Source organism: Microcaecilia unicolor, chromosome 9 (assembly GCF_901765095.1).
Source record: "Microcaecilia unicolor chromosome 9, aMicUni1.1, whole genome shotgun sequence".
NCBI classification, from domain to species: domain Eukaryota; kingdom Metazoa; phylum Chordata; class Amphibia; order Gymnophiona; family Siphonopidae; genus Microcaecilia; species Microcaecilia unicolor.
In genome coordinates, this window is record NC_044039.1 from 173,290,860 (window position 1) to 173,315,337 (window position 24,478).

At 45.0% G+C, this 24,478-nt stretch overlaps 1 protein-coding gene across 1 annotated transcript in view; it reads left to right on the forward strand.

Moving 5' to 3' along the window:
• KIAA0586 (KIAA0586 ortholog) overlaps positions 1–24,478 on the forward strand; it is a 311,131-nt gene that overhangs the window by 79,030 nt on the left and 207,623 nt on the right. Inside the window, exons 15-17 of the mRNA XM_030214301.1 lie at positions 4,306–4,494; positions 20,910–21,097; positions 21,442–21,555. Coding sequence (XP_030070161.1) covers positions 4,306–4,494; positions 20,910–21,097; positions 21,442–21,555 — 491 coding nt within the window. The remainder of the gene's footprint in view (positions 1–4,305; positions 4,495–20,909; positions 21,098–21,441; positions 21,556–24,478) is intronic.

Genomic DNA, 24,478 nt, shown 5'->3' on the forward strand with positions numbered 1-24,478 from the left:
AGGGTATCGTGATGCACAGACTCTCATGGCTGCGTGTCTCTGACCTGGATCATTCGGTCCAGCAGCGAATGGCGGATGTGTTTTGCCGGGGGGACAATCTTTTTGGTGAAAAAGTAGAGGATCTAGTTGATGAAATCAAGAAGCAAAATGATGCTATGGATTCTCTTTCCCACCGGGCGCCTTCTGCTACTGCCTCCTCATCTAGGAGGTTTTTTGGCGGGAGGAGGAGTGCTCCCTATACCTATTCTAGGCGTAGGTACACCCCTGCTTCTCGGCAGCCTGTCCAGGCTCAACCCCAGCGCGCTCGTTCTCGTCAACAGCATGTGACTAATGCCCATTCTGCTCCCCAGCAAAAGCAAGGGACGGGCTTTTGACTGGCTCCAGTTCAGCATAGCTTCAATAAAAGTGTACGTACCGGATGACTTGCCGGTTAGGGGGGAGGTTGATGTTTTTTCACCTAAGGTGGCCTATCATAACCTCCGATTGGTGGGTTCTTCAAATAGTCTGGTTAGCATACACCCTCATTCTGGAATCCAAATCTCCAAATTGCTCACCGGGAGCTCATTCTTACAGTTCCCAGCGCAAGCAGGTACTTGCAGAGGAACTCGCTGCCCTTCTAAAGACCAGTGCAGTTGAACCCGTTCCACCAGGGGAAGAAGGGCTGGGATTCTATTCCACATACTTCCTTGTGCAGAAAAAGACAGGGGGGACGCATCCCATCCTAGACCTAAGGGGCCTGAACCAATTTATGGTTCGAGAAAAGTTCAGGATGGTTTCTCTGGGCACCCTTCTTCCCATGATTCAAGAGAACGATTGGCTATGCTCTCTGGACTTAAAGGATGCTTACACACGTATCTCGATACTTCCAGCTCACAGGACGTATCTTCGATTTCGGATGGGAACTCAGCACTTTCAGTACTGTGTGCTGCCTTTTGGTCTAGCGTCTGCGCCCACAGTATTCACAGAGTGCCTGGTGGTAGTCGCAGCATCGCTACGCAGACTGGGAGTGCATGTGTTCCCTTATCTCGACGATTGGCTGGTGAAGGGCACCTTGAAGGCAGGCGCTCAGCAGTCCATGCAAATGACTGTGGGGTTCGTAATCAATTACCCCAAGTCCCATCTCACTCCAGTGCAAAAGTTGGAATTCATTGGAGCTTTGTTGAACACAAAGACAGTTTGAGCTTATCTTCCGGAGACAAGGGCAGACAGCCTCCTGTCCCTGGTGTCCATGGTTCAAGCGTCTCAACAGATCACGGCTCAGCAGATGTTGAGACTACTGGGGCACATGGCCTCCACAGTTCATGTAATTCCCATGGCATGTCTGCACATGAGATCGGCTCAATGGACCCAGTGGTATCAAGCTGCGGGGAGTCTAGAGGATGTAATCCAACTATCCACCGATTTCCGAAATTCTCTGCAGTGGTGGACGTTTCGATCCAATCTGAACTTGGGGCGTCCATTCCAAATTCCTCAGCCACAAAAAGTGCTGACGATGGATGCATCCCTCCTGGGGTTGGGAGCTCGTGTAGATGGGCTTCACACTGAAGGAGCCTGGTCCTTTCAGGAAAAAAGTCTACAGATCATTCTCCTGGAATTGCGAACGATCTGGAACGCTCTAAAGGCTTTCAGAGACTGGCTGTCCAACCAAATCATATTGATTCAGACAGACAATCAGGTTGCCATGTATTACACCAACAAGCAGGGGGGCACCGGATCTCGTCCTCTGTGTCAGGAAGCCATCTAGATGTGGCTTTGGGTGCGTCGTCACGGCATGTTTCTGCAAGCCACTTATCTGGCAGGCGTAAACAACAGTCTGGCCGACAGGCTGAGCAGGATAATGCGACCTCACGAGTGGTCACTGAACATGGGAGTAATCCGCAAGATCTTCCAAGCGTGGGGCACCCCCTCGGTGGATCTTTTTGCCACTCAAATTAATCACAAGGTCCCTCAGTTCTGTTCCAGGCTTCAGGCTCATGACAGACTAGTGTCAGATGCCTTTCTCCTGCATTGGGGAACAGGCCTTCTGTATGCGTATTCTCTCATACATCTGGTGGGGAGGACTGCTGAAACTCAAGCAAGACTTCGGAACCATAATCCTGATTGCACCCTTCTGGCCGCGTCAGATTTGGTTCCCTCTTCTTCTGGAGTTGTCCTCCGAAGAACCGTGGAGATTGGAGTGTTTTCCAACCGTCATCACTCCGAACGAGGGGTCGCTTCTACATCCCAACCTCCAGTCACTGGCTTTCACGGCCTGGATATTGAGAGCTTAGAATTCGCCTCCTTGGGTCTTTCAGAAGGTGTCTCCCGTGTCTTGCTTGCTTCAAGGAAGGATTCCACAAAGAGGTGTTATTCTTTCAAATGGAGGTTTGTTTCAGGCTGCCCTCTCAGTTGTTTATGGTTTCAGGTCAATCTATGTTATGTCCTCGCCGTTGCGACGCCCAATTGACCAATGTTCATTGTTTTGTGTGAGCCTGGTTGCTAGGTATTCTCCGAGGACAGCAGGCTGATCTCACAAACCCGCCCACCTCCCCTTTGGAGGAGTTGTTGTTTATTTGTATTTATGCTTTTTGATTAAACTGAGGAGGCACGCTCACACGATGGGCGGGAAATCATCCACGCATGCGAGGTGCGCGCTGCACGAGCACCAGAAGACTGTGGCAAAACTTTTTAATTTTGTTGGTGAAAATTTGCCGTTTCCAGGGCCAACACGGATGTTGACCCACTTGTGAGAACAATCAGCCTGCTGACCTCGGAGATTACCTGCTACAGGTAAGTATCTTCGCTTTCTCTGTCCCAGAGGGCCTGCAGTTCCATTTTAAATGGATTTCGAGACCGGAATTAGGTGTACTTCTATAGCTAGGAGTTTAATGCATGGAAGCCAGAGTAGAGGTCAGGGTGGTAGGGAAGGATGGCTTCTTTTATATAATATACTATGCCATGCTTTGTCTTGTTATTTAATATTTTACTGCTGTAATTGTCTATTGCTTATGTTTGATTTATTCCTGCTGTACACCACCTTGAGTGAATTCCTTCAAAAAGGCGGTAGATAAATCCTAATAAATAAATCTTTTTTTGAGTCTGTTAATGTGGTGCCTGGAGGCCATAAGAATCCAGGCCTGATGGCCATCCCCAACTGAAAACTTTAGGTGGCTTTGAAGGATTTATTAGGCTGCTCAGGGATGGGTGGGCTAGAGGGGAGGGAGGGTATGGGGTAGGGAGGTTTGAGATAGGTGGTGGTGGGGGATTTGCTTAGTTTTCAAAGAACTTGGAGATTATTTTATTAATAATATTTTACTTCTGTACTCAGTGCATTACTACTGTGTTCTACTGTGTTAATAGACAATTTCTGTATAATTTAACAACGTACTTGGAGGGAGGGAGGGAGGAGGCTAATGGAAGTATGATGTTTTATTTGTAAACACATGATCAACGGTTAGTTTGACTCTTTCATGTTATCTTGTTTGTGTTTTGAAAAACTTAATAAAAAGATTTAAACATAAATGAGACCTGAGCAATGTTGTGCTCTTTCCAGTCTAATTACCTCTGAACCATGGTGGTTAGCTTTAACTCTCTCCCAAAGTTTAAGAATCCAAAGCGAATTTGAACTGATGGTCCTATAAGATGAATTTACTTCAGTACAGATCTCTAGGAAAGTAAAAATCTTTTGATGAGAAGTGCATAAGGCCATCACTTCAGTGATCAGGATGCAGCTCTTTATGTTTGTAGGAACTGAGCCACAATCTCTCTGCTTCCTCTAAAAAGGGACACACTGACAGAAGCTGATTCCCTGAGTGCAGGACCGCAGCTTTGATTTAGTTCTATAACATGCAGTCCTTCCATTCAGATACTGGCTATAGCCGTGGTTGAAAACCTGCAGGCTGTTACCTGAGTGCATAAGGGTGTTCAAATCCACATTTAGATGTTTCATATAGTTTATTGGGTTTAATGTACCTCCTGGTGGCTTACAAAATTAAAATAGAAAGGGGAAAGGAACACCATATAAAGTAGGAAAGCAAAAACTTAGGAAACAGGATTGTCTTGTCAGTCAGATGTCATCCATAAACAATTCAAAAAGAAAGATATGTTCAGATATAAGATATTCAAGCTAAGCTGAGCAAAAACTTCATCAGTTTAGATAATGACTGATGAGCTGAGGGTGCTTTTTTTCTTGCCTTACAACTTAGTTAATAACAGTTCAAGCTATTTCTACTTTTCCAAGTCATTGCATAAGTATTTATTAGTATTTTCTATACGGCATGTAACTAATGTATTGTGTAATTGTGATATTAATTGCAACCATTCTAGGTGTGAAGGTAAAGTCTGCAAGAACACAGACAGGTTCTTTCCCCCAGCAGATGAAAGGAAGCAGCCCTCCAAGGCCATATCCCCTTACAGCACCATTTGAGCAGGATCTGCAGTATCTGTTCAGCCCGAGCAAATCCTCGATGTCGGGCCCACTGGAAGGGCATTTGATCCCTATGGCTATACCATTAGGTAAGGAGAGACCAAAAACATTCCTGATCAGTTCAGATCATCTTGATCAAGACTGCTGAAATGGCAGCAGCAATAGTAATGACATTCTTCCCATTTTTTGGCACAATCTTCCTTCTTTTATATTATTTTTAGCTCTGCTGTTTTTAGGATGGGAGGAATATGTAGTACTGTAATGTTACATTTTGTTAGCCTGCCTTTTGCGTTATGAATAATGGCTGTGTGGTTGAAAAGAAAAAAGCAATGTCATTTGAAACTACACCAAAAATTAACAGCTGTGGCATCCCGATTGAAGTAATGTAGTTCAATTCAGCAGCTATAATTGGGCTCACTATTTGCATACCATTAGATGTCACTATAGTTAATAAAAACCATAGCTAAGCTGAGTGCAGATACAGGCAGAGAGAGCTAAACTTTACAGTGAAACATTTACCCCAGAATCTTTTTAGATGCTAGTTGAAAACTTGTTTCTGCTGGAAATTATTTAGAAATTGCATTATTGATTTCTGATGTATTATACTGTGACTTATCTTGAAATGGTGACTGGTGATGAAATATTCTCATGGTTAAAAACTAGGAAGTTGGGAGTCATGTGATGCAGTGAGTAGGAGCAGACGTATTTCTGACCTGCTCTGGGGGCCCCCAATGTTTCCTGACTCCAGCCTCTGCTTAAAATTATTGCCTGACCCTCTACCAACTTCATTTGAGCTTCAGAATATATGGACCAGTGTATAACCCAGGCCGGAGCGACAATGGCAGGTAAATCCGTGCATGCAGACAAACGGTGGTATCGACCTTCTGAGTCCAACATGGCGTCTGTAGCAAAATTTACAGCGGCTGCACTTATGGAACTCACGACGACAATATCCGCAGCTCTGGAATCTCACTTCATGCAAATAGTCTCCCAGATGTCCCATCTACAGTTGCTCTTCTCGGACATTAATAGCTGCACAACAGAGTTAGAGATGCAGCTCTCCTCGATTGAAGATGAGGCCTGCACTGCATACGAGACATTTGTGGCACTACAAACCAAAACCTGACTAGGGAGAACGGCTTGAAGAACTTGAAAATCGCTGTAGATGTGATAATCTTCAGTTCTTGGGTTCCCAGAATCTCTTGCAGACTCCGCAATATTGTCCACATTAGAGCATTGGCTTAACCATGAGTTCATGCCACCTGAAACTACTGGGCCAGTGCGCTTGGATTGTGCACACAGGCTAGGATGTCACAAACCTGGGGATGTAAAACCACATGTTATTGCGAAATTTTACCAACACAAAGGTGAAATCCTTCAGCAATATCATGCTAAAAGAGAAACCCTTCAATATAACAGTGCTCTAATACGGATTTTCCAGGATTCTTCAGCCTCGTTGATAGATCCATAGCTCCTGTGATATTCCATCTGTGCAGAATTAGTAGATAGCAACATCTGCTTCATGATGGCCCTCGACACTTAAGTTCAACCACGATGGCAGGTGGTCCTCATTTGACATTCTGGAAAAGACCAAGGATTTTTTTAACAGCTTGAATCTGCTTCTGTTGGACGTACCTTGAGTGGACATTCTACTATTCACCTTTTGTATGTTATCTTTTCTTGCAATGTTGTTCCGGCGCTCAATAAATTGTCCATTTTTCCGCCTCTCGATAAATTGTCCATTTTATTGCCATAATTATGGGAGGTCTGGTTGATCTTGAGAACCAAACTTGGGTCATGCATGATTCAGTGATTATTTCTTCTTAGTGAGCCAGGGGAGAGGAGGGAGGTTGTTGGCTTCCCCTGTGATCCACGGTGATTCAGTCATGTTCTCCACACTGGCTGAAGTGACATGAATTGCGGTATGACTACACTGGGGATGAGTTGGGGATTTGGGACTTGTTAGCTGGGTGGGAACAGTTGGAGGAGGTAGAAAAACAGTGGGCAAAACTGAAAGGAGCTGTTTTAAGGGTTAGGGATTTAGGATCATCGGGGGCAATTCTGTAACTCGGTGCCACAAATTTGGTGCCTAGATGCAACACACTGGCTGATGATCAAATTCCCTGCACTGTTCTGAACAGCGCTGAGAAATTAGCACTGGAACAACACGGGCAATTAAAGCCCCGATGATCAAAACTAATGGCATTCAAATTTATGTACACTATTTGTTTTGATCATGGGGAAACTTCTGCGGGAGGATTGTGCCTGGGCATACACCCAAGGTACAATCCTCCCGCATAAATTGTTTGACAGGTCTGTAATTTACTGGTTAGGCATATCTCCGACCGCCTGGGACTGCAAGTTCTCTAGGGTTCGTTGGATCTGCCTGCCGGGGGCTGGGCACCCTGGGCAGAGGTTTTAGCTGTTGTCACTTGTCAGATTATCAGCCTTCAGATTTCTCACTGCCTGTAATTATTGTAGAATAGTCCCCTGGAATGTGGGAGACATTACTTCTCCCATTAAGAGGGCAAAGATATTGACTGCACTAAACCATCATAAAGTAGACATAGCCTATCTCCTGGAAACCCGCCTTACTAATAGGGAGCAAATTAAAGCACCATTGCGTGGCAGAGGGGTTCCTTTCTTCCTCAGGCAGTCACAAAGGAGGGGTGGCAAAGCAGTTTAGGAAATTCCTGAGCTATAAAGCAGAACTTTTGTATAAAGATGATAAGGGACGATATCTACTAACAGTATGGGCTCAAGGATGCACTTATCTTTAATTGGTACTTTATGGTCCCACTCCATTTGATAAAATATTCTACCCAGCTCTGCTGCGGTGGCTGCTTCCCTTTCATTCACAGCCCTTACTGGTTGTTGGGGGACACCAATTTAGTTCTGGACTCTCACTTAGATCATACCACCGACTGGGGAGGTACTAGTTGTCATTACCCTGGTGAGAGAATGTTGCAGACATTTCTTGATGCTTTGGATCTGGTAGACCTGTGGCATTTGCTTCACCTGGGAGAGCATGACTATACATCTTTCCATGGCCTGTGGCATGCTGTCTCAACTGGATTACACTTTAATGACTCAGGACTTGTTTCCGAGTGTACTTGTGGCTGCTGTGGGGCCTGGGGAGATATCCGATCATTCGCTGGTGTGGGTGGACCTCTCGACCCCTAGCAATTACAGACCTATGGGTGGTATCTAGCATCCTAGTGCAGATTTTCTTAAGTATTTAGTGGATAAATGGGAACAATTTTTAGAGGACAACAAACATTTGCATCAGTCTACCCTGTTTTGGAATATGGCAAAGGCAATGCTGACGGGTGACAAAATTGCTTATACTGGCCATCGTAATAAACAACTAGCAGCTAGTATTCTTTGTTTAGAGAAGCAGCTATCTATGGCTATGCGAGCATTCGTTGCAACTTCTTCAGCTGCTAATAAAGAGGCTTTGGTGGCCACCCAAGTGACTTTACATTTCCTCCTCCTTTAGCACACGATTCATTCCCTGCTGTATAAAAAATACAGATGTTTTTTTTTCTCTATGGAAACAAGAATGGAAGGATGTTGGCAAATGTGGTTCACACATGGTTCTCGGGCTGTCCTTATCATGCAGGCTAAATTAGGTAACATCACCACCCATACGGATCAAATTGCACAAATTTTTCTTGGTAGTTCCCTCTACTCGGTGGGCAGGTTGGGATCCCTAGAGGGCATACAGCAATTCTTGGAAAAAGCAGAGCTTCCTCATTTATTGGCTGAAGCTATTGAGGTACTAAACTGCACGTTGCAGGCTAAGGAGCTCCAATCTGCCATTAAATCTTTGAAAAATTACTCTGCCCCTGGGGCAGATGGATTTTCAGGTGAATTTTAATAAGGGCTTGAAGGTTCGTCTCCTGGGACCGTTGAAGGCTTATTTTCAGGATGTGGTAGATTCGGATAACTTCCCTGTACATGATAACACTGCCCTGATAACTCTAATTCTGAAACCTGATAAGCCGAGGAAGCAGGCAGACTCTTACCGCCATATCTCTTTACCAAATGTTGACATTAAATTGTTATCCAAGATTCTGGCTGCTTGTTTGGGAGCTTCCTCATCTTATCAGTAGCGCATAAGTATGGAAAGGGAAATGGAACTAGAAATACCGCCTTTCTGAGGTTTTTGCAACTATATTCAAAGTGGTTTACATATATTCAGGTACTTATTTTGTACCAGGGGCAAAGGAGAGTTAAGTGACTTGCCCAGAGTCACAAGGAACTGCAGTGGGAATCGAACTCAGTTCCCCAGGATCAAAGTCCACTGCACTAACCACTAGGCTACTCCTCCACTCCTGGCTTTGTGAGGGCCCGACAATCGGTCAATAATGTTAGGAAAGTTTTGCTTGCCATGTTTTTTTTTCCCAGGCCTTCTCTATCCCATCCATGGTGGTCAGCCTGAATGCAGAGAAGGCATTTGACAAAGTACATTGGCCTGGTTTCTCCAGGCAATACAGACTTTATATACTGGTCCACATGCTCAGTTATTGGTTAACGATGAGCACATCTCTTCCTTTGCTATTCAGAGAGGTACCAGGTAGGGTTGCCTCTTAGCCCCTCTCTTGTTTGTTCTCTCTCTAGAACCCCTGCTCTGAGTGATAAACCAGGCTCCAGATGTGATGGGAGTGGCATTGCTTGGCACCCCCATTAAAGCTTTGGCCTTCGCTGATGATCTTAGGAATATTTAGTAACATAGATGACGGCAGATAAAGACCTGTATGGTCCATCCAGTCTGCCCAATAAGATAAACTCATAGCATTTGGTATGAAGTGATACATCATATGGTCCGTAGAAGTTTGCCCGGCACAAGCCTTGTTCTAAAATTTCTGAAGTTGTCAAAGCCCCTGAATAGCTCTACTCCAGCCCATACAAATCTATTCAGCCTTGATCAGAGCACAGACCATAGAAGTCTGCCCAGCACCGGTTTTCCTACTTAATCTCTGCTAAGCTTCTTTGGATCGATCCTTCTAAAACAGGATTACTTTGTTTCTCCCGCTCATTTTTGAATTCTGTTACGTTTTCATCTCTACCACCTAGGGCATTCCAGGTATCTATCACCCTCTTAGTGAAAAAATACTTCCTGACATTATTCCTGAGTTGGCCCCCTTTCAACTTCAATTCATGCCCTCTGGTTCTACCATCTTCCCGTCTCTGGAAAAGGTTATTATGTTAGCGAAACCCGTTCAATCGCTTCTTGCTCTGTTAAATTTACTTTCCACATATGGCACACTTTCGGGTTTCACTTTAAAGTTTCATACATCAAAAGTTTTGCCAGTCCTCCATGAGGTGCGCTATTTATTTATTGCATTTGTATCCCACATTCCCCCACCTATTTGCAGGCTCAATGTGGCTTACATAGATTTGTTGACATTATCGTAACAAGATATCAGATACAATTTAGTAATGTATAATGATCAAGGAAGGGAAGAGGGAAAAAGGAAGGGAGTGATTAGGATAGTTGTATAAGGTGAGTTTTTATAATTGAGTGGGTTGGTGAGGTGACTTAGTGAGATTATAAGTGTTCATTGTAGGCCTTGTTGAAGAAGAATGTTTTCAGAGATTTTCGAAAGATAGTTGTTTCGTTGATTGCTTTCAGGTCTGCGGGTAATGCATTCCATAACTGCGTGCTCTTGTATGAGAAGGTAGTGGCATGCATCAGCTTGTACTGCAGTCCTTTGCAGCTGTGGTAGTGCAGGTTGAGAAATTTGTGAGATGATCTTGTTGGTAAATCCCTTTTCACTTGTGTGGGCAGAGGACACCCTTTATTATTTGGGTGCTCTTATACCCCAAAACTTATATTTCCCCTACTCCCGCAATGTTGCCCCTTTACTGGATGACAGCTGAACCAAGTTGCGCATGGGGACAGTATATCCCTTATCTCTCTGGGATTGTATCCACCTTTTCAGTATGATCCTGACACCCCGATAGCTTTATATTTTCCAAGTTCTACCTTTGTTTTTAACTCGCAGGGATGAGAAACTGCTGGGGCAGGCTGTGCCCAGATTATCTATGATGTTGTTGCAGACTCCAAAATGCCATGGGCTTATTGAATGTAAAATATTTCACAAAGGCTAGTGACATATTAACGACTGGTATCAGGTTGTGTCTGATTTCTCTGTCACTGAACTGTAGCCTTCTTTGATCTGACAAATGCATTTCAGTGCTATTTTGCATGCTGCTAGTACCACTTCTTTGGGTATTCTAAAATCCCATCCGATCCTACAAACAGATAGAGCTACCTGGCGATGGATTTGTAAGAGGTACTTCTTCTCCCTGCAGTTACACCATATTTATCCAATTGTGATCATCCTGATTTTCCTCCTGGACTTAGACATACAGTATTTACTCGCTGGAAACAGAAAGGAATACAATATTTGTTCGATTTGGTGGATCTGGAGGGCCAGCTCAAATCCTTTGAAGCTCTCTAGTACGAATTTGGGCTGCTGTCGCCGTCTCAACTTTCTTTTATTTTCAGGTGCAGTATTATGTTCATTCTCTTCCAAGGCAGGATTTTACAGATGTCCAGGAGGTGTTGGCAGAGGCCTGTACTCTGGTCACAGATGCCAGTACCCTTGATGTTTCATCACCGTTATATACAAGATTCGACTCCGGATATGAACTATGCAAAAATTAGCCCAGCAATGGAATACTGACCTACAATGTACACTTTCAGTGGTACAGCTCCAGGCCTTTTGTGCTGGGCATTCAGAAGTATACTGCTTTAATTTCCCCACCTAGAAATATTGTACAAATTTACTTTACGGTTATATATATCTTCTTATCAGGCTTGGAAAGCCAGAGTGGCACAGGGAGGTGACTGTCCAAAATGCACAGTCCTTGAGGCATGTCTTGGTCATATTGAGGGGCATAATTGAAAGGGGCGCCCAAGTTTTCCTGAGGACGTCCTCGCAGGGCATCTTGGCGAAGGTGCGGGGAAACCCGTACTATCGAAGCAAGGTGGGCGTCCACCTTTCATTTCGATAATAGGGTCGGGGACGCCCAAATCACGAAATTTAGGTCGATCTTAGAGATGGTCGTCCCCGATTTTCGGCCATAATGGAAACCGAGGACGCCCATTTCAGAAACGACCAAATCCAAGCCATTTGGTCGTGGGAGGAGCCAGCATTCGTAGTGCACTGGTCCCCCTGATGTGCCAAGACACCAACTGGGCACCCTAGGGGGCACTGTAGTGGACTTCATAAATTGCTTTCAGGTGCATAGCTCCCTTACCTTGTGTGCTGAGCACCCCAAAACCCCCTCCCCACAACTGTACACCACTACCATAGCCCTTATGGGTGTAGGGGGGCACCTAGATGTGGGTACAGTGGGTTTTGGGTGGGTTTTGAAGGGCTCACATTTACCACCACAAGTGTAACAGGTGGGGGGGGGGGGGAACTGCATACTGCTGTCATGGAGCTGGGTATGATATTTGAGGCTGGCATAGAGGCTGTAAAAAATATATATATATATTGTTTTGAGAGTGGGAGGGGATTAGTGACCACTGAGGGAGTAAGGAGAGGTCATCCCCGATTCCCTCCGGTGGTCATCTGGTCATTTAGGGCACATTTTTGTGGCTTAGTTGTAAGAAAAAAAGGACCAGGTAAAGTTGTCTAAGTGTTCGTCAGGGACACCCTTCTTTTTCCCATTATGGGTCGAGGACGCCCATGTGTTAGGCATGCCCCAGTCCCGCCTTCGCTACACTTCCGACACCCCCCCGTGAACTTTGGTTGTCCCCGCGACGGAAAGCAGTTGAGGACGCCCAAAATCGGCTTTCGATTATGCCGATTTGGGCGACCCTGTGAGAAGGACGCCCATCTTGCGATTTGTGTCTAAAGATGGGCACCCTTCTCTTTCAAAAATAAGCCTGATAGTGTATGGTATTATTACTGCATATGCTATTGCTAATGATATTGCAGTTTTTGCAAATGTTTATTGTTAGCTACATTGAGCCCAAACTTGTTTGGGATAATGCGGGATATAAATGTCATAAATAAATATGTTCTCAGAGGATAATCAGGCTTATAATTCTCACAAGTGGGTGACTCTGACCTGCGTCACCTGGTCCAGAATTTACCAAAGTCTAACGAGATCTTTGTGGAGCACAAGACACGCTCCACAGTTTGTGGGCGAGTGCCTTCCTACCCACCGTGAGAACGCGATCTCCTCCGTTCTTTTTCTACCACAGTGAGGAGAGGACATGTTTTTTTTATCGTATCCTCACATCGTTTGGTCCTAGAGAGCCTTTCGGCTATTTTTCATTTGGAACCTCCATCCTTTTATTTTTCCTTTGTGATTTTGCATGGGTTTAAGTTTCCTTTTATTTTCCATTGTCGTCAGGCTGCTTTTAGGGCTTGACGTTGGCCGGGAACTTTCCCTTTCTCTTTTGCCATGCCTTACCCCTTTTTCAGGCACCATCACTTTGTTTAATTTAGCTGGGGAAGTTTTTCCTTCCATGTCCACGAAGTTTCCCAGTGGCTTCAAGCACTGTACCCGGTGCAATCTGACGATCTCTGGGAAAGACGCCCATTTTTAGTGTCTACAGTGTCTTAGGCCCGACCATAGCCCCACTAACTGTGTTCTGTCTTCACATGAAAAAGAGAACCCAGGTTTCCAGAAAGGCTCAGTGAGAGAGGATTTTTGGAGCCAAGTCTGGTTCCTCGACATTGGCATCGAAGTCGGCTGAGTCGGCATTGAAGTTTAGCATCGCACTGGCATTGGGAGCGTCGGTAAGCATAGCTGCTGCTAGACCTTTAGACACTGGGAATGAAACATTGAGTGGGTCTCCACCTGTCTCGAGGCCTCCTGCTGTGCCGGGCCCCCAAGACCATCCATTATGAGACCCAACCCCAAGGCGACATGTGAATTCGACGTCATCCTCATCAGCACCGAGGAGCCTCAGTGACACGCTTCAGGTGAAGGCCAAGAAGCATCATCAGTTGCTGTCATGAAACGCCTAGCCACCCGCCTGGGGTTACCCATGGCCACTTAGAAAGATCTATACCCAGCACAGCTCAGGTCCGTCTGCACCTGCCTCTTGTGCTCTACACTAACACTCTCCTCCTACCAACTGGGTCACAACTGCCTCTGGGCGAGTCTCCCGCTCTCAAATTATCCCCACTGATTTCTAGTTTACTGGGGCCACTCTCCCAGTGGTCCCACAGTTCCCAGAAAGCACTCACAAACCCAACACACAAACCACCAGGATTCTTCATCAGTCCAGACAGACAGAACGAACAAACAAATGTGTTCATTCTCAGAACTTGGAGCAGTGGACAAAAATGTGCAATTGGCAAACAGTAACAAGTAACTGAAAAGTGGATCAATTAGAAAACTAACTAAAACGTGCATACTATCTAAACAGTACCTGGTAAGATCAGGACATATAATTGTTCACAGAGCCTTAGCAAAAAGATCTGTCTCTTTCTTCTTCCTGGCTGAAGCAATAGTCAGCACTGCTGGGTAATTTCAAACTCCAGGCCAATCAGAGCCATGTCAACAAGTTTTAAACATATATTGGTGCTTGCTTCCTTCTTATGTTAAAGAAAAAGAACACTCAGTTCCCTATAACATCTTTAAGCATAAATATGCACCATCTGCTGGCCAAATGGAGAAATACACTTCAGACATAATTAAAACGGGGAAATATCCAATACATTTTACAGGCTTAAAAGTCACTGTTTCTACACAGTCGCACTCAACTTACAGTGCCAGGGGCTCCGGGGCATCAAAGGATTTGGCACCAGCGAAGCATCATCGCCGGGGGACCGCTTCCCCTCCATATAGGTGGTGCCGACGCGTCTGTCTTCCAACAGTCAAGTCCCTGCTCCTGTATTGACCCCAGCTTTTCCTGGTGTTGGCCCTCAATGAGCGCATTCGAGCCTTGCTCCCTGAGCTGCTGGATGGCCTCATACAATGGTGTGCATCAGCATCGTGGGTGCTTGGCCCTCAGCCTTAGGTACAGCCTCTAACACTGATGCCACGTATGGCCCCTGTGTCTACTGCCACCGAAGCCAGCACTCCCTTGATGTCAGGTGGGCAGGAAGGCACTCGTGCATGCGTGGTGGAGAGTGTCTCACGCTCCACAAAGCTCTCATTAGAACTTGGTAAATTTTTCGTGGCGTCCTGGAGTTCTTTTTCAAGAAACATGGGAACCGTTTTGGAAGACTCTCACATCAACATCTTGCAGACGTTTGTTCAATATTAGATGTGCCCTAACCGAGTCTACAATAAGTGTTTTTCGTATAGCCACAATGGTGTTTGGGGACGGGGATTGGGGAAAGGTGGGGTTGGAAGGTGGGATTTGCTTTGGCTGTGGTTATCTGGTACTTTCATGTTGCAATTTGCTGCTGCTTTTGAAATTTCTCTTGTTTGTTTTTGCTTTTCAATAAAAAAGTTTGAAACATAAAAACTAGGAAGTTGAAAGAATATGGATTTCCATTACATAGCTTCCCACTCTTGCAGAACTTGTGGGATACTTGTCCATCAACCATCAGGTGGAGATAAAAGAACTAAAAATGAGACAAGACATATCTCTCTTGGCATTCAGTCCAGCTCCTCAGATTTTTCCGTCTCCTGCAGGTGGATGAACACAACTTTTCTGCCTCTGGTTCTGAGTGATTTGCTCCTTGTCCACTTGGTCAATTGGTTCCCAGTTGAGCTTTGCCGGGTGACTTGAGTCTGCAGAGTCCTATGTGGAGATCTTCCTAACCATGTCAGTGGTGCTCAATGAATTTACTACTTCACCTCTCCTGTGGAGCTCACCTTTTCCAGCACAACCACCTAAAAATAAAATAAAGGGAGAAGGAAAAAGGTTTGCTGGAGAGCATGGAACAGTCCTGAGCCTTTCTTATCTGTTGTAAGACTTGTGAAGACTGTGAGCTTTGGGCGAGTAGCAACAGTAAGTTCAACTAAAGTTTGACTTGCAGCTGCTTGGAGGGCATCAGGTTCTACTTGCTTGGGACACATGCTGCGCTGGTGACAGTAGGGGTGAATGACGGGAGGCAGTTAAGCGGTGCTCCTGCTATGGGCCCCACCGGCTGGTGTTTAGGAGTTGCAGTGTGTGCAAACCAGGAATCCTGCGAGATGTGGAGGGAAACAGTCAGTGGCAGCACATGTTCAGATTCTGCGTAGCATCTGAATATGCTGTGGTCTTCGGGCTCTCCGGCAGGGCTGGTGCGTAGTTTGATGCAGGAGAGTGCAGGAATAGGCGCCATTTTGTCATGGCCAACTGGCAGTGAGGAGCAGCCTCTGGTGGATCACTCGTGGAGCACAGCCCCCATTTTACAGCCTCCGGTCCTGAGATAGCATTCAGATGCATCAGGATCTTTGTTTTTACCAGAATTTATATTGCTTTTACATAATGCCTATTTACTGAAGCAGGGACAGTCACAGTTGCTGAAAGGTGCTTCAGTTTTTTGCTTCACTGCTCCTCCTGCTCTTAAGATATCTCGTTTAGATCTCAAGGAGTGGGCAGATGATGCTATCTCTGCTTCTCCCTCCTTACCTCATATGGTCAGTTCAGAGGAGCCATTAGAGGAGGGAGATGATCCAAAAGTTCTGAGGTGTTATCCTTAACAGGAGCTCAGTACTCTTTCTGAAGCACTGGTTGTGCTTCCCATTGAGGAGCCTTCTGTTTCAGCATCCGGAGTTCCATCTTCGTCAATCATGAGGGTGCTTAGAGGTCCTTTTAAGGCCTTCCCAATGCATCCAGACCTTCAGGACCTGATTACAGAAGAATGGGTCTCACCTGACGCGGGGCTGACAGTGGTTAGAGCCATGTCTCTTCTACCCATTAGTTCCAGAAGAGAAAGATAAATTGCACCTTTCCAGGGTGGGCTCATTGGTTACGACAGTGACTAAGAAAACCACCTTGCTAGTGGAAAGGGGCATTGCCTGAAAAGACCTACAGGATAGGAAGCTAGAAGGCTTGCTGAAACAAGCCTTTGAAGCAGCCTCTTTAAACCTTCAAGCAACAGTGTACAACTCATTCGTGGCAAGAGCATTTCTGAAGTGGCATCAGCAGTCGGCAACAGAAGACGGATGCCATAACGCTCTACTGGAAGTGGGGTTGGTCTACTTGGTGCATGCTATTTATGAAATGTTATAGGTCACGGCCTGCAGTATGTCTTTGGCTCTCACGGCATGTCATCAACTCTGGTTGCAGCATTGGACAGTGATTGCATCATCAAAGTCACATCTAGTTAAATTGTCCTTTAGGGGCAAGTGACTATTTGGAGAAGATCTCAGTAACTTGGTGAAAGCACTGGGGGAAACTAAGCCACAGCATTTGCCAGAGGATAAACTGAAAGCCTCTGGTCGTGCGTCTTCAGGGGGCTCTCAAATTTGAGACAGATGGTGCTGGCCTGTTCATCAGCAATATGGGCAGAAGTCCCGCTTTCAGGTACGCTAATCTTTCCTCAGCTAGAGCGCCCAATGCCTCCAGAGCTTCACAGTGATGTGAGGCTGGTTCACTGTTCTCCCTCTGGTGGGAATATGCCTTCAGAAGTTTTGGGAGGAGTGGGTCAAAATCACGTCAGACCAGTGGGTTCTGGATATTCTTATAGAAGGTTACAAGTTGGAGTTCTCCTGCCCAGTCGCTCTTCTCTTCATGCAGTCACCTTGTCAAAAGGGAACCAATGTGGTCGAGATTCAGGCCATTGTAGATTCCTTGCTGGTGCTCCGGGCCATTGTTCTAGTTCCCAAGGCTGAATAGGGACAAGGCAGGTACTCTGTCTACTTGATTGCCCCAAAGAAGTAGGGCACCTTTCATCCGGCCTTAGATCTCAGAGGTCTAAACCACTGCTTCTGAGTGTCCTGCTTTCGCATGGAGACATGCAGTCATAACCTCAATTCAAGTGAGAGAATTTCTCACCGCCCTCGATCTCAAGGAGGCATACTTGCATATACCCATATGAACACCAAATCAGAGGTGTCTATTGTGGCGAAATGCCTAGTCACCCACCTTGAGCTAACCCTGGGGCCACCTGGAGGGTCTGTCCCCAGCACAGCTCAGGTCCATCTGCACCTGCCACATGTGCTGTACACTAGCACCCTCCTCCCACCGACTGGATCCCAACCACCTCTGAGCAAGTCTCCCGCTCTCAAGTTGGCCCCCAGTGATTTGTAGGACACTGGGACCACACTCCCAGAAAGTACCTACAGACCCAACACACACAAGGATTCTTAGTCAGTCCAGACAAGCAGAGCAAATAAACAATTATGTTTATTTTCATAAAAATATTGAACTATAAAACAGATGGGGAAAACAGCACACAATAACAGGTAACTGAAATAGGATTAATTATAAAACTATCTAAACATTTTATCACTACCTGAATAGTGCCTGTGAAGTACAGGAAATATAGCTGCTCACAAGTTACAGAATATAACTGATCACAGGGTCTCAGTAGAGAGGTCTTTCTCCCTCTGCTTCAAAACTGAGGCTAACAAATTGCCTCACAGTTAGGCAGGAAAAAGAAAACTCATTTCTAGTACAGCTTGGAAGAAAAAAAAAACCTGTCGCCATCTTCTGGCCAACCAGGTGAAACACATATCATCAGCAAACAACCAGGAGAAATACATGTCATCAGCAAAACAATACAGTTCATAGGCTCAGAAACCCACTGCTTTCATCAAATCTACATTTTATGGTGCTGGGCTGTCACTTCCATTTCTTTTTTTTTTTAATTTATAAATGTTTTATTAATCAATCAGTTTAACAACAGTCTGGAGCCTCAGACTCCCACAGCATTACAAATTACAAATATTCAAACATTTTCCACAAACCACTTTTCTCCCCTTCCCCCTCTGTCACTTCCATTTCATGACTTTGTCCTTTGGTCCAGCCATGTCTCCAAGAACGTTTACCAAGGTTATGGTGGTGGTGCCCTTTCTTTGGTGTGTATCAATTATTGGCTCATTTGTGCGTTGTCCTATTCAGACAGTGTAGCAGTGATGGACCAAGTTGACAATCTTCTGCGGTCATTGTGTTGGATGATCAATTTCCAGAAGAGCAGACTAACTCCATTGTAGACACTAGAGTACCTGGGCATCCTATTTGGCACAGCATGGGAGAGGATCTTCCTCAAAGCGCGCAGGAGGTTGAAGCTGGTTCAACAGTTTCATCTTGTCTTCAGTTAAGGCAGGTCTAGGGCTATGTCCAGGTTCTGGGTGTCAATGACGATGGATGATGGAAGTGGTGATGGAAGTGATGCAATATGCAAGGGCTTATATGTGGCCATTACAGGAATCTCTTCCCAGCCGCTGGCCTCCAGGGTCACAGAAGTACAGCCTTCATCTTCCTTGGATTCTGGTTGCCAGATGGAGCATGCAGTGGTAGTTGTCGCCCAGGAGTCTGACTGTTGACACAGCATGGGAGAGTGTCAATGGTCAATAAATTACTTGGAGCTCAGGGCAGTGTGGAATGCCTTACATGACTTGCTCCTTTTCTGGTGGGGGCCCCAGTCTCATTTTTTTCCAACAATGGGAATGGAGGTGGTTTATATTAACAAGCAAGGCAGCACCCACAACCATCCGATACCGATGGAGGTTGCCTCTCTCAGGAGTTGGGTGGAGAAAAATCTTTGCTTGTTGGCAGCTCACATCGCTGGGTCCTTGAATGGGAAGACAGACTTTCTCAGCAGGCACTCTTTGGACCCAGGAGAATGGGAACTATCGAGCCAGGGTTTTCAGCTGATAGTGGACTGATGGGGTTCTCCACTTCTGGATGATGGCAACGAAAAAGAATGCCAAAGTGCTCATGTCCTTTAGCTGTTGGAGTGAACCAGGCTTGATGGGGATCGATGCCCTACTGCAGCCCTGGCCAGAGACGCATCTATTGTATGTGTTCCCTCCGTGGCACATGATAGGCCACATGTTGAAAGATCTCTTTTGAAATGAAAAGGTTATTCTGATTCGGTCATTGCTACCTTGCTTCAGGCTCAGAAATGCTCTAGGTCCATGGCGCATGAGAGGGTGTGGAGGATGTTTGAGGGCTGGTGTTCTGAGGGCAGACGTTCTCCCTTCTCTGCTCAGAATGTGCATATCCTATTATTTCTCAAAGCAGGTCTTCAGAAAGGATTAGTGTTAGGTTCTCCAAAGTTCAGTTTGTGGCTTTGGCCTGTTTCAGGAGCCGACTACAGAAGACATCTCATGCGGCTCACCCAAGTATTGTTCGATTCTTTCAGGGAGTGGGCCGCTTGCACTTTCATACGCTGTGTCCAGAGTGGAACCTTAATTAGTCTTTTGGGTTCTTCAAATGCCTTCTTATGAGCCACTCTGGAAGGTCTCCTTGACAGGTCTTTATGCTAAAGATAGCATTCTTGGTGACTTATGCCTCAGCACGTATGGTTTTGCAGCTTCAGGCTTTGTCTTGTTGGGAACCCTTTCTTTGTTTTTCAGAGCGGGGGGTCTCCCTCCACACAGTTCCTTCCTTTCTTCTGAAAGTGGTATCAGCATTTCATCTCAACCAATCTGTGGAGCTTCCATCCTTTCGCAGAGATGATGAAGAAGCTCAGTATTCTTCCTTGAAGCTTGTTGATGTACATAGTTAGATATCTGGAAGTTACAAAAGAGTTTTGCAAATCAGACAGACTGTTTGTGCTTTTTGATAAACAGGGACTTGGCCTCATGGCTTCCAAGGCCCACAATTGGTAGATGGCTGAAGGAGACTATTGCGTCAGTTTATTTGCTTGTGGGGAAGCAAGCTCCTTAAGCCTTTCAGGCTCATTCTAATAGGCGTACAGCGCATCCTTGCGGAGAGACTATCTTACTGTTTCCAGCAGATATTTGCAGGATAGGGATGTGGTTGACAATGCATACCTTTGCCAAGCACTACAAGGTGGGATGTTGTGGCGTGCTCTGAAGCCAATTTTGGGGCTTCAGTCCTTGGGGTGGTAGAGCCAGGATCTCACCCACTCTAGGGATTGCTTTTGAACATCCCACAGGTTCTGAAATAGTGGGAAGCTATGTAATGGAAGGAGAAATTAGGTCGGTCTTGATAGTCTTTCCCACTATTCCATAGGCCTGCCCGAGGTTTCTGAGGTGTTTAGTTGGTGCGAAATAATAAGTCAAATAATGACTGTCAACTTGCATGGTGCTTCCTGCACATCTCTTGTTCTCTACAAGTTGTCCCAAGATGAGAGAGGTCCACACATGTTTGCTCGCCCAGTTGTTTAAGGTTGTTGTGTTTGTCCTGAGTTTTCTCCTTACTGCTTTTCTATGTAAATATTGAAGGGGGTGGACTGGATGCTAAGAGTTATGTCTCAGCTCAGTTTTCAGTTCTCTACACAACTGTCCCACAGGTTCTAGTATAGTGGGAAGGACTAATGGAAAGAAAATTATCAGTTAAGATCTAATTTCTCCATTAGTCTCATTTTGTGGGGGAAAAAAAAACAGAGGAGAGGGGCCATCAAAATTGCTATAGCCCATTGGAATGTGTTTTTCTTGTTGCTGTTAATTTTAGGGAGATCACGATTTGATGGAGCTGCACCACAACCAGCTGCTGTGCTTTTAACTAGACCACAGCCCATTACAGTCATCACTTCAATCCCATCATCTGCTCCCAAGCCACAGCCAACAGTAAACAAACCTAATGTGGCTGTCATTGAGATGAAGTCTGAGAAAAAGGAAACTCCAAACCTCAGCGTACAGGTATGAAGCAAAAACAAACAAAGACCATGGCATAAAATCAAGTGGAATAATACATCAGCCATTCAGAAAGCATGGATTAACAATATAATAAAGCTCTTAAGTTCTGAAGATCAAATTGTAGCCTTTTCTCACTGACTGACAGGTCTTTTCCAGCAAGGAGAGTCCTTATTTTCATAAAATATACACAAGCAGGAAGATTTATGTCTGTCTATCTGTGCATTGTTTCTTAGTGTGCACACTGTGTTTGCAGTTTCTGAGGGCGGGTGTAATTTGTTGGAATGGGTATACAAAACTATACAAGGAAGAATAATCAGGACATTTCAGTATCTGACATTTCTCTATAGGTGCTGCCAAATGTGGATATTGACAGTGTTGTAAGTGACAGCACAAGTCTGAGTGAGAGATCTCCAAGTCCAGTAAAAACACTCCCTCCTCCTTCAGCAGAGGCTGTCATACAGGTATGAACCAGATATTTAACTTTAGAAAAAGATGTTAATGTCAAGTTAAAAGTTAATGTATCTTAATAAGAAATGAGTTCATTTGTTCCCAGCAGCACTGGCCCGAGAGAACCTGATCTTGTTAGATCACAAACTAAGCAGGTCAGCCCTGACAACATAGTAGATGACGGCAGAAAAAGACCTGCACGGTCCATCCAGTCTGCCCAACAAGATAAACTCATGTGTGCTACTTTTTGTGTATACCTTACCTTGAATTTCATCTGCCATTGTCAGGGCACAGACCGTATAAGTCTGCCCAGCACTAGCCCCGCCTCCCCCCATCGGCTCTGCCACCCAATCTCGGCTAAGCTTCTGAGGATCCCTTCCTTCTGAACAGGATTCCTTTATGTTTATCCCACGCATGTTTGAATTCCGTTACCGTTTTCATCTCCACCACCTCCCGCGGGAGGGAATTCCAAGCATCCACCACTCTTTCCGTGAAAAAATACTTTCTGACATTTTTCTTGAGTCGGCCCCCCTTCAGTCTCATTTCATGCCCTCTAGTTCTACCGCCTTCCCATCTCCGGAAAAGGTTCGCTTCTGGATTAATACCTTTCAAATATTTGAACATCTGTATCATATCACCCCTGTTTCTCCTTTCCTCCAGGGTATACATGTTCAGGTCAGCAAGTCTCTCCTCATACGTCTTGTAATGCAAATCCCATACCATTCTTATAGCTTTTCTTTGCACTGCTTCTATTCTTTTTACATCCTTAGCAAGATATGGCCTCCAAAACTGAATACTCCAGGTGGGGCCTCACCAATGACTTGTACAGGGGCATCAACACCTCCTTTCTTCTGCTGGCCATACCTCTCTCTATACAGCCTAGCAACCTTCTAGCTATGGCCATCGCCATGTCATACTGTTTCGTCGCCTTCAGATCCTCAGATACTATCACCCCAAGATCCCTCTTAGGGTTTTAAAGTATAAACTCTTCCCCCTTTGCGAGGCACATATCCTCTTATATTATCAGCAAAATGACAGCATTTTTGTATTCACCTCTAAAACATTCTTTATGGCAATGCATTTATATAGGGAATTACAACAGTCTCTTCATCCTGCCATTCACACTCTTTTATAACTTAGTCGCATTCCACCGTGATGCTGAATTATTTAAAGGTGGATAAGTACCTGCATAGGAGATAACTGGGAAGTTGAAGTGCGTTGGGCTGCAGTGGCAAATCCCTGTAATATGCAGCCACATAAAGGTCACAGATACCATTCTGAGGCCATATTTGCCTAGCTTTCAACACCCCGACACGGGTAGAAAGAGGACAGGAAATACAGCAACAGCCATACCTGTTATGTTGAGCACCACTGGTAGTATGAACTTTTTTTTTCCATTTGTTATGTGCAGTGTCCCCAATAGCTTATTGCTTTTGGTTTAAAGACAAATGAAATTCCCAGCTTACAGTGGAATTTAGCTTCCATTGGGATTGCTCTTTTATAGTGGCAATTTGCAACCATATCAAAAGGTTCTATTTTTACAGAGCATAATTTTCAAAAGCTATTTATCCAGCTAAATATCTGAAAATCGATCATCCTTAACCCAGCTAAAAGTGTGTGTAGATTTCCACAGCACATGGAAGAAATTGTCTTACCTATTAATTTTCTTTCCTTTAACCCTACCAGACCAAGTAGTTCTGAATGATTTCCCCTTCAAGGGCACTGTGCAGCTGTGGAATGATCAGTATTTTGATTGACCAAGCAGTGGTGAACAGGAGATTCTGCATTATCTGGAGCTTTGCCTTTCTTAATTTCTTTCTCTCTCTTTTTTTTTCCTTCAAGGGAAGTGCTTAAATTATTAATCTGGAAAAATCAGAACTCTAACTGTTATGAAAAACGTTAGAAAGATAGAAACATCAGAAGTGCACTGAAAGAAGAGAATCTCTTGGGTGGGCTCTGGACTAGTCTGGTAGGACTAAAGGAAAGGAAATTATTAGGCAAGACATAATTTCTCCTTCCTTAGTGTCCATACCAGACTAGGATATGTAGGATATGACAAAGCAATCCTTAAAAAAGGGTGGGACTGATTTTCAGCGCTATAATGTGGCCTGCATTGTGCGACACCTAGTGGACTGGATAAAAGGGACTGCTCACTTTACTCCTACTGCATTGGAACAACAGTTGATTGCACCAACAAACCTGTTATATTATCTTCACATTACATACTGTACGTGATTGGTGACTGCTGCAGCACATCCTATTTTAAAAACTGTGTGCTAAGGTTGAAAGTAGATTTGTAAGCAGTTGAAACTCCCCTCCACCTCCACCATGTTGCTCCCTCTTTGGGGTAATAAAGACTTAGATCCTGATGCGACAGAGTTATATTTAAAATGTTGGTCTCACTGTGGCTTAACTTATATTTGTGACCTGGTGACTGACGCGGGATCCATGAAATCCTTTGAACAGCTTCAGGAAGAGGGAGGCCTGCATTCCTGCGACTTGTCTTGCTTACCGTCAGGTGCACCACTATGTGAGTGCGCTGGATGCTTCACTTACTTTCTGAAACTTTGCTCTTATCCCAAACTTCTGAAGCAAGTTTATCTTTTTATTAGCTCAACTTGCGCAGTCAGACTCCTGCTTTTGATCATGATGATCTGGCTGACGTTTGGAATTGGACTTTATCAATGGAGGAACGAGCTACAGGTGATCAGCTGTGATTGCTAATGAAACACCTGAAGCGCCTTACATGTTCATTGTCTTTTCAAGAGCAACAATATAAGTTTCTGCTCTGTCTCAACATTTCCCCTCATTTGGCATTTTTGACTCCTGTGGCAGCAACAGCAGAATGCCTGCGTTGTAGTGCTAAGCCGGCTTAATTGCTGCATATGTTCTGGACGTGCCCCTAAATAAAACTTTTCTGGATGCAGGCTCTGATGT